The following is a 13,018-nucleotide window of genomic DNA, read 5'->3' on the forward strand; positions in this document are numbered from 1 at the left end:
TAATTTTCACATCTGTCTTAATTGTCAGCAATGATATGATAAACTTATATGGATGGAAATTCAAGGGTCTTATCTCAGTCTGATTTAATCAAGAGAAAGACAGCTTATCTGGTGCACTGTGTGAGCTCCCTTGCCGTGATGTTAAGTAAATGATAGACATGTTCCACCTTACTGGGAGGTTGTATCTGACCGTGCTTGACCTTTTGCAGATCGGGCTGTCTGCTTGCATCTTCCTTAAAAAGTTGGTAAGACAAAGAGAGAAGTTGTTGCTGAGATCTTTAGATGTCTTAGAAAACTGTGAAGTGATTAATATTTGGCTGTTGAGTTGGAAATGAATACGTGATTAATGTGGAAGACTCTTGCTCCTTTGCTACCAAGCAGTGTTAGGTAACTGTTACCTTAACGAAAGGAGTTCCTGGTCATGACACTGGTCTGTATGTACTGGACATTTCCGGTACTTACCACTGAATTGCGTGGGAACAAGAGTCACTTTTTCACATTTACAGCAAGCGTGATATGATTGCATCTTAGTAGGTTACCGGCATTGTTACACTGTTCTGAATTATTATGAAGAGATTTATATATCAGGAGTCCCTGCTGAGTGCCATGGACTTATGGGGTAGAATACTAATAAGCAGTTACTTCCAGGAATTGCTGTTAACACTCGAATATTTTTCGAGACATTTCTATTATGGTTTGAAGCTTTTATTTTTCTAAATCTGTCAAGCGTGTCTTCTAAATCTGAAGCAGGGAAATGACAGCACCCATCCCCAAGTCTCAGTGATGCAACTAAAACTCTAAAATTCTAAACAGTACTTATTTTTTGTGTGAATTTTCTTTATTTTTCCTTCCCCATGCCAAAACAAAAGCAGCCTTGAAGGAGAAAGCTTCATCTTTGTATTTATCAGGCAGTGAGGTTTCTACGTTACTTATTGCCACTTTTTAAATTACAGTATACAAATCCTAAAAGACATTTCATATTCCAGAACTAGCAAATGCCACTACAGTTTGGGTTTTCACAGACTCACAGGCTTCAAAGTACTGAGTATTACTGGTGGGTTGATTAGCGTGGATTTTGTGTACTTAAATCTTGCAGGATTAAAGTATCGTTGCGTGGTGTTGTGTGGGGTTTTTGTTTGCTTTCTAATATGACTATTTAAATATATATGCAAAAATGGTTAGGGTTGATATTCTAGGAAGACCGTAAGTTATGCATGACATAAATATGGAGCAATACACGATACTGAGTTACGGAGGGAAAATACAGAAAGGCTTTATTCTTTATGCCAGAAGCTGGGGGAACGGCGGGATGCACTGTTCAGAACCGGAGCGCTGGACAGCGGCAGCTGAAGGACCAGAGGGTTGTGGAGGCAAAATGGGTGCTGTTAAGCAGCCTGACAAGTGCTGCTGTTCTTTGTGCTATGGCTTACCAGATGCCCTAGTCAGCATCCAGCGTGGGCCTTGAGATCCTCTTATTCGTGTATTTTAAAGTGTATCCGCTCATTTTCTGTATGAAAGCTAACGTAATCTGCTCTTACAGCCAAAAAATAAAGTAGGTTAAATATTTGACATCCTGAGCAATACAATAGTTTTAACACCCCAAAGTCAGAAATTAATATCAAGTGTTTTAAGGTCCAGAAGTTGACGTAGATGGAAAGCACCTCTTTGTATATCTTTTTTCAGTGGTAGTTTGCAGTATATCTTTTGTATATCTTTTTGTATATCATTTCATATGGTAGTTTGTAGTGTCCTAATATGATTTTCAGAACAGTGAAATACCAGATTTTTTATTTGATTTTTTTTTAGTTAAGTGAATTGTGCTGAACTACAGCATTAATTTGAAGAGGGCACAACTGCATTTTAAAAATGTTTTGTCCGTGTACTTTTTAAAACATGCCTAGAATCCACTGTGAAAACAAGAATTAACAGAAACAGGTGAAAATATAATTATTCAAACACATCTAGTTGAAGTCTCATGTTCTTATTTCAACTAGATTTTTTTTTTCTCCTTCTGAACTAAATGAAAATAATGATCACGATTATTTTTCCTTTTTGTTTCTAGGGGTTGATACGAAATTGAAATTCACTCTTGAGCCATCTTTAGGTCAAAATGGTTTTCAGCAGGTAATTTGATTCATTTTTCTCTGTGCTTATGAAGGACTGGGCTCTCTTCAGTTGAGATACTTACCCTAGTTCAGAAAAGCATCTGTCATCATGTCAGCATATTATTCGCTATTGCATGAAGAGCTGTTCTATTAGTATTTGGAAAACACAATAGGTTTTAATTGTTTTCTTGGTTATCTCCTACATCTTTGTATTCTAGAATATTATTGTTTTCTTAGATCATTAAGTAATTAATCTATATTTTCCCTGTAAGTGGATTAAGCAATTAAACTTCGAAATGCGTACAGAAATGAACGTGCATGTTCTCAGTGTTACAGATGTTGCCACGTTTTTGCATTAAGCTAACGGTGGACTTTTACCCTTTTGGATGTTTTTGCTTAGTGGCACGATGCACTCAAAGCAGTGGCCAGACTGCCAACAGGCATACCAAAAGAATGGCGCAGAAAGGTAGGTAGACCTGTACACGATGCAGGACACATCACCTGTGGTTTCCCATGAGAGGGAGATGAACGACATCAATCTCATCAGTGTTTTTCAACCATTTATTTATTGGGAAATTTTAAGTGTAAGTTGTGCTGGGATTTTTCCTACTTTCCATTCTTCAGTGATAACCTCATTTAGCAGCTGGAGAGGCTGAGACAGGTAAACACAGCATTTACGCCCTATTTAAAGGTTCTTTTTGATCGAGGCTTCGGTCACTTATTCCAGTGCCATCGGTATTGTTTCAGTCTGTCAGTCCCAAAGAACTGCGCTGGCAAAGCTGCACCAACAGCTGAAGGTCAACTAAAAGGAGAGGTGAAGTTGCCAGATGCTGGTGCTGGCAAGAATGTTGATAGAAACATTTGACAGGGTAAAGGCAGGTCCCCTAAATGGGAGAGTTCAGAGTCAGCAGTGATGTGGAACAGCAGAGTACACCATCACTGGGAAATTGCACTTGGTTAGTATTGTAGGAAAGTGTCCAGTGGGATTATGCTAAATTTGCCTTACTGCTTTCTTTAGCAACATTTGAAGTTCCCTAGCCTAAAAAACAAGCCTTGTATGTATTCATCTTTCTTAACAACTAAGTGAGGCACACGATCTCAGCTTTAATAATTTAGTTCTACTAAAACAAATATTTTTAAAGCTTTATAAAATACACATGGTTCCATATATTTTTGATGTATCAGGTAATTTTCTTCCCTGTTTTCTTCTTGCTATATTTCCAAACCGAAATATTCCTCTTTACCAAATGGGGAAGGAAAGGTAAGACGTTAAGTGCCATTGCTTTCCTCACACCACTACCATTTTATTTTTGATCTACAGCTCCAGTGAATTATTGTATCGATTTGGTAGCCTTTTTCTTTCCTGAGAAGTTCTTTTATCCCTCTTCAGTAAGTCTCTTAGAACTGCTGTTTCAGCTTTTCCGTGGTGCGTGAGTGGCGGAGGTCACAAAGTCACTGAATTGCTGAGGTAGGAAGGGCCCTCTGGAGGCCTTCTGGTCCAACCACCTCCTCAAGAAGGGTTACCTGGAGCAGATTGTCCAGGACCATGTCCAGATGGCTTTTGGATAGCTCCACAGATGGAGACTTCGCAGCCTCTCTGGGCAACCTGCGCCAGTGCACAGTCACGTGAACTGCAAAGAAAGGCTTTCTGACGTTCAGGTGTAACCTCCTGTGGTCCAGTCTGTGCCCATTGCCTTTTGTCCTGTCACTGGGCACCACTGAAAAGAGCCTGGCTCCATCTTCTCTGCACCTTGCCTTCAGGAATTTCTATTCAATCATGAGATTCCCCCTGAGCCTTTCCTTCTCTAGGCTGAACAGTTCCAGCTCTCTCAGCCTTTCCTCATAGGAGAGAGGCTTGTCTGGCCCTTCATGGGACTCTCTCCAGTGTGTCCACATGTCCCTCTTGTACTGGGGAGTCCAGATCTGGATGCGTTACTACAGGTGTGGCCTCACCAGTGCTGAACAGAAGGGAAGGATCACCTCCTGTAGCCCATTTCTCCAGCCTGTCCAGGTCCCTGTGAATGGCAGCACAGCCCTCTGGGGGTATCAGCCACTCCTTCCAGATTTGTGTCACCTGCAGACCTGCTGGGGGTGCGCTCTGCCCCATCAGGTCTCTGTCTTCCTTCTTATACTGCCCATCTCTGTCATTGCTCCACATGGTCCCATGGTCCTAACCAAAGAATCAGCGTTAGATAAAGGGATGTGATCTTTTCGCTGCTATTCCTTGGCTTTCTGATAACTTTAAGATTGATACCAAAACAAAGGAAGCATTTCATGGTTTGGCAGCATGCTGATTGCTTGCTCTGCTGGCCGCAGAAGGGGCAGGGTGACATCTGTGTTACTGCTGTGGCACGTGACATCTGGTGTCCAGAGCTGGCAGAGGCAAGGAACATCACCAGGATGATAGCAGTGCCAAATGCTGCTGGGAGGCAGAGAGCAGCATCATTCCTCTGCATGGGTGGCTTTGCAAAAGTGGGATGGCATGTTTAAATGCAGAAAAACTCAAATTCTGTGAGTTGCCTATAAATTCCTTCACCATGCGATTATCTAAGTGTTTATATTTGTGGGAAGCGTCTGAATTGCTTTTCTCACTTGGGGGACTTAACAGCTGGTATAAAACTTGACCCATTTGCTTTCATGTTTTCTTTCAGTATCCTGAAGACAAGAGTCCTTCATTGTTAGTTGCTGCCATTGTATGCTCTGTCATGGTCCATCCTTAGTCTTCAATACACATTCATAAATCTGTTTTGGTAATTACTAAGCTTTGAAAATAGGCAACACGTCTGTTTTCAGAACTCTGTGTTGTGCCAATAATTTAGGAAGTCCTTTTGGAAAATGAACTTACTCTGATCCAAGTAGTAGTTTTTCAGATTGGCCCCAAATGCTTCATAGTCAATGCTGCTTTGCTGCAAAGTTGATCAGGTGAGACCACCTCTGCAGGAGAGAAGCACTATTAGATTTCTCTCATGGTGTTTTCAGGAAACGAATCCATGGTGGAGTTTGAGGAAAGCCTGCAGCTGTTTTATTTTTTTATAAAACACCTTGCTGGTTACAAGGTTAGAAGGGCTGATCCGACCAGGAGGGCCCTCGCAGTAGGTGGGCTTCTGTTTTGGAGAGTCCCTGTGAATTCAGTTTCTGACAATGGACTTACACCTTTGTAAGCACTTCACAGGTTTGGATGCTTAATGCTGTTTCCTTCCTTTCTGCTTTAGGGAGTAAGGGATTACTTTAATTATGCAAAAGTTATTTTAAATATAGTTCTCTTCTGCGTACTTGAAGTCTAACAGCAGATCATCGATGGCTGAAGTTGGTGAGGTTCATCTCACGATGTTTATAAAAACTGCTCATATTTTATCCGAGAAATAATGCATTCTGTTGACTTTCTAGGTTTGGCTGACCCTAGCTGACCAGTACTTGCACAGTATAGCCATTGACTGGGATAAAACAATGCGTTTCACCTTCAATGAAAGAAGTAATCCTGATGATGATTCAATGGGCATTCAGATAGTAAAGGTAGTCAACTTACTGTTATTTTACTTTAACTTTTTAATGAAAAGTGAAGACTTTTTTTAAGATAGAGTTTGGATTTATTTTGTTGTCTGTAACAGCTTTGGGAAAGGCTGCACCTTAATTCCCTTTTGGCTCAGTAACAGAAAATAATTTGCTGTTACTGAACCTTTTTTTTCTCAATTTATATATATATGTGTGTGTGTGTGTGTCTATATATATATATATATATATATATATATATATATATATATATATAAGAAATACTGGAGTAATGGAGACAGTTATATGGTTTTGTCCTCATCTCTGTAAATAAAGCCAAATATTTTCTGGGGTTAAACAGTGTTATGTTTTATAATAAAGCAATTGAACATCTTTTCAGTTATTTTACAGTGGTGAAACACCTTTGTATATATTTCTCAGCTGGTTGACACTATATTTAAAGCAGAGAGTAGTTTTGGGGAAGGGCTTAACAGATGTATGTTTCTGTTGTGACTTAGATGTTAGTCTATTTACCTAGAAGAGATTGCTTATGTTCTATAGCCACCTTAATTACTGTACATGGAGCAAAGTACCTTATGTTCCTGATTATTACAATAGTCGTCTGTACTCGGTAATTCAAGGTTACAGATATTACTCGTGAAAAACTGTAGTGTGCTTTGCCTTTCACAAATCATTTAAATTAAATTCTCAAGGACACTGTTTTTGTTTGTTTTTGTGTTTTGAAAACTTAGCTTCCTGGCGGTTCTTTTATAGTTTGATTTAAAACAAACAAACAGTTCCTCTTGTTTTATTTGGTCATTTAAAAAAATTGATTTTTGTCTGTATTCATTTCCTTGTCTGTATTCCTTTCTTCGCACAAATTACCGCTTCACAAATTCAATGATATGTCAAGAACATCCCAGTCAAAAACTCTAATGGTTTCTGAAACAAAGGTCTTGAAGGGAAAGTCCTTGACAGATGCTTGCTAGAAATTCTGTATCTAGCTTCAAACCTTGAAATTGCTGCTGGCAATGTCAGTTTCACACAAGCATCTGTTCTAATCCTTTGCTCCATGTTGTGCAATAATAGGAGGTCATGATATTCTGCTGAGCCAACTCATGGTGTAATGGCTGTCCCATGCAACGAAAGCAATTCAGAAATAGAAAAATGTGGTATTTTTCCCTTAGGCTTCTGTTTAAGATACACAAAATGCATTTTTCTGAAGTCTTGCTTTTGGCAATCTTTAAAATTGAGAGAAATCACTATTCTGTGAAGGGAAATCTTAAAAAGAATTATGCAACTTTTATATTTTGCGTATTTGAAATTTAGATGTCTTCTAACATCTAATATCTTCTGTGACAACTTCATATGAACATCTTCTGGATAACTTGTTAACTTAAGACCCTGCTCAACCTATTTCTCTTCAGTAAGCTAAAGGTTTACAGATTAAAAAACTCTCATCGACTTCAGGAGTATGTATCAGGAGGGTGGAGGCGGGAGGAATACTTGGACAGGCAGGAGAACTAAAAGGGGAAGGAAAATTCACACTTCTTCTGTCTATGCTTTTCTCCTTTTTTCTTCTTTAAAGGACCTTCACCGGACTGGTTGCAGTTCCTATTGTGGCCAGGAGGCAGAGCAAGATCGAGTGGTATTAAAACGAGTTTTGCTGGCTTATGCCAGGTGGAATAAATCTGTTGGCTATTGCCAAGGTTTTAACATCCTAGCTGCACTCATTCTGGAAGTAATGGAGGGCAATGAAGGAGATGCCTTGAAAGTGAGTAGAATCTTTTGTTGCAGTGTTGAAGAATGTGTTTGCTTAGTGAACGTCAGAATAAATGAATGTGCAAATGCTGTAGACAGCCAAAAAGAGGAAGACTCGGAGGACTCAGTTGATTTGTATCTGTGAATTGTTTGTTATCCTTACTGAGCTAAAGGTGGACAGTTTGAATGTTATCCTTGTTAAAAATTTTCAAACAAACAAATGAGGGTTTGGCCATAACGAAATGAAAGAGAACATTGCTACTGACTTTAGAAGATTTTAACCCATAATCCCAAAGCTGCTTCCAAACCGTGTGTGTGGCTAGCGCCTCCAGTTTCCATTATCAACCCCATACATAGCAGTTAAAAATCAACTGTATTTTAAAACAAATTCTAGGAAGACACAAAATAAATACTTAAAATGAAAATGAATAGATTTGAAGCTACTGTCAGGGCTACGTTAGCCAGTGTTTTACTACACGTTTATTATACACGTTACTGTGTTTTATTTTTTAGACCTTTTCTATTCTAATTAAGAGAAGGCTTCATGAAGCTCATAAGTCATAAAAATGAAAATCCGGCTCACCGCAGTCATATGCAAATTTAATTGAGTAAACTTGCTCATATGTGTGAGGGTCAAGATAGTAAAAGATTACTGTGACTCTTGAGATACTGAGCCATCTGTTTTGCCTTTGACAAAAATGTGGTAAATACTTAAGTCTGCTCAGAGCTCTAAAATATAAAGCTTTTGGCAATAGAGTCCAGCTAGTTGGCATTTGATGCTTCATTCTAGAGAGCAGCCTATAATATTAAGAAGATAATATATTATATTTACTTTGTCAGGCAGTAAGCTTTCCTCTGAATAGTTTGTGCTGAAAATGTATTCAATACTTTCAACTATTATTTTTGTGTGATTTTATACTGTCCAGAAGCTTCTAGGACACCTTATGATAGTGTAGGGAATACGATTCCCCAAAGATTTTATGAAGCCCAAATTGGTTATTGGGAACTCTGTGTTATTTTTGAGTTGTATTTAATCATGAGTGGCATCAGGCTTCTTGTGCTAAGGAGGCAATGGCATAGCACCAGACTGCCCTGGAGAGGTAAATCACTGAAAACTGTTAGCACCACAATATGGGTCTTATCTGGCAAAAATGAGAATGGAAAACAAAGTTATCTTTTCTCCAATTTCAGTGCGTGGGCTTTGCAGGAATGGAATTTCCTCAGAAGGAGGAGATGGGGTAGGGGCAGCTTTTGTCACTTTTAATTGTGGGACAAGCTAAAGACAAAAGATACCTGTTCTCAAGGAGGCATGAGAGAGAAAGAGGCTCTGAGGGGATTTGGGAGTTAGCAAGGGCTGAGAACCTTCTAGTGCCAAGGTGGGGAGGCACATGCAGGTGTTGGTAGTTGCTCTGTGTTCTGTAAAACATGGAACAGAAGAATTTTATTGCCTGAGAAATCTTGTAGACGAGGATAAGTGGCAGCACGTGGTCACAGGCAGCTGGGAGAAAGCAAGGAACAAGTACGACTGTGTAAGGCAGTACCCTCAGAAGTTCAGTATCTGACATCGTTTTTTTGGTCATCTTAAAAGAGGGATTGAAAGGAGGATTTTCTTCTGTGTATGGAGGTACCAAGTACCTCTCTAGCATTAGATGCTATGTGAAACGGAGGATAAAGATGCTTGTTTGAAATTTGAACAAGTGAGTAATGGAGGGTTGAAGCAGATATTGTGAATAGAGATTGCCAAAGATCCTGAAGTGAAGGCCACTGTCTTCTGTTGGGCTGATGAAATAAATTGCCTTCTGTATATTTGTTTCATTTGTTCATTCTCAAAAGTTTGGCAGTATCCAGTTAAAGCATTATTACCCATGCAGTTGAGCTGTCTTACTTGAAACAGATGTCTGCTTCAACTGTCTCATGCTGCTTAATTTAGCACCTTTTAAAGTGACAAGATGAAGTGCAGCACACAGTGACACATCGCAGTAAAATGTGGGAGGAATGTTTTTAAAGAACAGTACCTTGCGTTTTGGGGAGGAAAAAAGATTATTTGGAAGATAAGTCTTCTAGTTGTGGCAGTTAACAACCAGACAAGGGATAATGGAACTTTACAACAATTTGGAGAATCTCATAAACACCTATGGCATCAGAAGTGCAAAAAGTTGCCTTTGATTCAAGTAGTGCTTCCAATTTACTCATAGCTTACTGTGAAATTGATGCCAGCCATTCATGGTTCATAAAATCTGACCAGCTTCAAGAGGCTGTCTTAGGCTTTGCACCTTGATTGCTTGTGGTTACATGGAGTACCTGTGGGTACGTAAAATGATGATTTCTTCCCATATATACAGAGATGCCAGAGGCATGTGTTGCCACTGGCTCCAAGCTGTAATTTAGAGAATTTTGGAATTCTCTATATTTTTTCTTCCGTTATTCCTAGAAAATAACTGTCTCTGTAAGTCCTGCATGATTGTATTTCATTTTCTTACAGATCATGATTTACCTAATTGATAAGGTGCTTCCTGATAGTTATTTTGTCAACAATCTCCGTGCTCTCTCTGTGGATATGGCTGTTTTCCGAGATCTTTTAAGAATGAAACTTCCTGAACTGTCCCAGCACTTAGACACCCTGCAGAGAGCTGCCAACAGAGAAAGTGGAGGTACACTCAACAGAAAATGCTGTTAAATTCCTTCTTGTTATTGTTTCACCTGAGCACAGGTCTAAAAAACAGTGTTCTAAGTGTTTGCCTGAATATATTGTTCAGAGTATATATTTATATATTAAGTTGTTCGAAGTGAAAGATGACCATTTCCATTATTGATATGCTTAATATATATATTGGTGTCTCTCTCAGGAAAAATAAATACGAAAATCGTTTGGTCCCACAGTTAACTGCCAACATGATGATGTTGACAAGGTCATAAAATGAATGGAGTGGCAACACTAATGTACAGCATAGTACAAAAGCTACCTTGGAAAGGTTTCTTGCTCAAGATATCTGTCTAACCACATATTGCTTGTAGTTGCTTGAACTTAGTTGTTCTGAGAAGAATTACGATTTGAGAGCAGATGGCATTTGGTTAGTATTACTTCACCTGTGAATTTTTCTTGTATAGCATTCTCTCCAGACTTAAAAATAAATAAATAAATAAACAAACAGCTGTTTCATTTGGGATTGTGTTGTCTTCTCCCCCCTGCCCCCAAGTCTGGAATCTAAGGAAGTTCCATCTTGGAACACAGTGTACATCTTTTCGATGTAAATAAAATCATGACTGTGCCCAGACTGTACAAAAACAAAGAAAGGGTATCAAGTAAGCGTTTGCTGTTTGAAAGTGTTTTCGTAGACAACAGCCTCTCTGGGTCATGGCCTTCAGTGCATCAATTGATACTAGGATGCATGAAGTTTTCTCTAAGAATAACAAGAACATAAAACTATAGGTTTTCAGGCCGAAATGCTAAATCTTGTATGAAACTGTTAACAAGCCAAAAGGAAAACTGAATATGGTAACAGCTGCTTCTGCTAAGCTGTCGGTGCATCAGGACTTTAGCACAATAGATAAGACAGACTTCAATGAGAGTCACCTTCATGCAGCTAAAGACTTCTTAAGCCTTTAGTTTCTGCAGAAATACAACTACTTTTTTTTTTAATAAAAACTTCTAGCTCCTGTCACTTCGGTGGAGGACAGACATTTTTTCTGATACTAAAAAAAAAAAAGCAACATGTTTAATGGTGTTTTCAAAAGTTTATTCAAGCACCAGTGTTGTTGCTTAGAGCTTTTGGCAGTGCAGCAGAATGAAGGAAGACTAAGTATGTCATTTCTCATTGTTCTTCTCAGCTTCTCATCAGACAGCTGCAAGCGAAGAAAGTTTTGAGCATTATTAACAGAAGTTACTAGAATGACTGGTGGATTTCTGTATGCATTTCATACTCCTTGTAAAGTAACTGTAAATTGCAAAATTACTTTAAGCATTTATATTTTTTATTTCAGGAGGCTATGAACCCCCACTTACAAATGTCTTCACAATGCAGTGGTTTCTGACTCTCTTTGCCACGTGCCTGCCTAACCACACAGTTCTGAAGATCTGGGATTCAGTATTCTTTGAAGGCTCTGAAATTATTCTGAGAGTCGCTTTGGCTATCTGGGCAAAGTTAGGAGAGTAAGTGGTCATTTTAATCTGCTTTTTCTTTCGGTTTGAGCAATGTAAGTAATTTATATGTTGTTCTGAAGAGCATGTTCTCGGATCTAAGCAAGACACGACCTTTCAGGAGAATGTGCAGCTTTTTTGAAGCAGAAGCAATGTGTCTTTGTCTTCCCCTAAAAAATGTGTGCTGGAGAATATCATCGTGATGCCAGAAGAATGGGCATGATGATGAATCAATCCTTCTTGTCTCTTGTTATTTGCATTGTCTGTATATAATGTCTTTATGGTATGCTAAAATATTGGTTGGACTTTCCAGAACATAAACCTCTGAGGGAGTTAGTAAGTACTTGGGGGGAGGGGTGCTATACAGGGAGGCTTGAGTGTGACTAGTTAATTCAGTCGTAATTTACCTGAAACTGGAGAGGTTTTAATTCTCATATTTTCACTTAAGGAATCTCAGTGGCTATACCTGAGAAAGAGTTGAGGATTACTAAAAGAATGATTTAGTGCTACATGGTTCTTTTCTGTTAAAGCCTGCAAACACATTTTCTTGAAATTCTCTGCTTTTAAACACGTTCTAGCAAAAATACCACTATTAATAATTTCTATTTCAATTATTATTAGACTATTAATTTCTATTAATTTAGGTTATTATTAACCCACCACATAGGGCAAAACACAGGAGAAGGTTAGTTCTTCTAAACTGCCTTTGTTGTCATGGCAAATACTCGCGTCCCAGAGAGTGTACAGTCCTCCTGGAGAAATAAAGGTTTTGTTACCAACTCCAGCGGGAGGCGTGAACTCTTACAGGACAAGCAGATATTCGTTCAGCTGGAAGCTTTTTTTCAACAGCTGCGTCAGTTTTTCTTGTGATGGCTATCCATACTTTCATTTTTTCCCCCTCAGGCTGGACCAGCTGATTTACATTCAGTTCTGTCCTTGGATGTTTGATTTTTATTCTTTCTTTTTCCTTTCTGACTGAATTAGCACTTCAGTTCAATTACATAAGACATTTGTTTTAGGTTCATGAATGAAACATTCACAAATCATTTGCATTAGGATTAAGCTGTATGTAGTCCTATTGTGCTTTATTACTTTGTCCTATTCCTGTAGATAAAGGTCCTATGGGGGTGGGTCTCTGTGCTCTTATGAGCTGTAACTATAAATGTTCCAATTCATAACATGATTTAAAAAAAAAAGGAAGTCATTGCTTTGAAGATTTTTACTATAAAAATCTAATCAAAGCAGAAATGAAACACATTTTATAAAAATTGAAAGGAAGGGAATGAAGAAATCGCCTATAAGAATATTGCCAACAGAATAAGCTATTCATGTTTCACACCTTAAAACCATTGCTTGTGGGGAATGGGAGGGAGCGTGGCCTCTGCATACATTTTGTGGCACTTAACAGAAAAGGGCCAGTGGTGTGATAACCAGAGATGCAGAATATGGTGGGTCACAAAAACTGAACAAGCACGGAAATTCGGTAAGTTTGTGATTATTTACTACCCAAACAAGGTAAGGAAGT

At 38.7% G+C, this 13,018-nt stretch overlaps 1 protein-coding gene across 4 annotated transcripts in view; it reads left to right on the top strand.

Annotated features, from left to right (window-relative positions):
- Nucleotides 1–13,018, top strand: part of TBC1D30 (TBC1 domain family member 30) — a 51,731-nt gene that overhangs the window by 24,845 nt on the left and 13,868 nt on the right. For all 4 annotated transcript variants that reach the window (XM_040552482.1, XM_040552489.1, XM_040552506.1 and 1 more), the window contains 6 exons: nucleotides 2,063–2,124; nucleotides 2,506–2,571; nucleotides 5,493–5,618; nucleotides 7,183–7,368; nucleotides 9,838–10,006; nucleotides 11,337–11,505. In XM_040552482.1, the coding sequence (XP_040408416.1) occupies nucleotides 2,063–2,124; nucleotides 2,506–2,571; nucleotides 5,493–5,618; nucleotides 7,183–7,368; nucleotides 9,838–10,006; nucleotides 11,337–11,505 (778 nt within the window). The remainder of the gene's footprint in view (nucleotides 1–2,062; nucleotides 2,125–2,505; nucleotides 2,572–5,492; nucleotides 5,619–7,182; nucleotides 7,369–9,837; nucleotides 10,007–11,336; nucleotides 11,506–13,018) is intronic.

The sequence above is a fragment of the Cygnus olor genome, chromosome 1 (genome assembly GCF_009769625.2).
Source record: "Cygnus olor isolate bCygOlo1 chromosome 1, bCygOlo1.pri.v2, whole genome shotgun sequence".
NCBI classification, from domain to species: Eukaryota; Metazoa; Chordata; class Aves; order Anseriformes; family Anatidae; genus Cygnus; species Cygnus olor.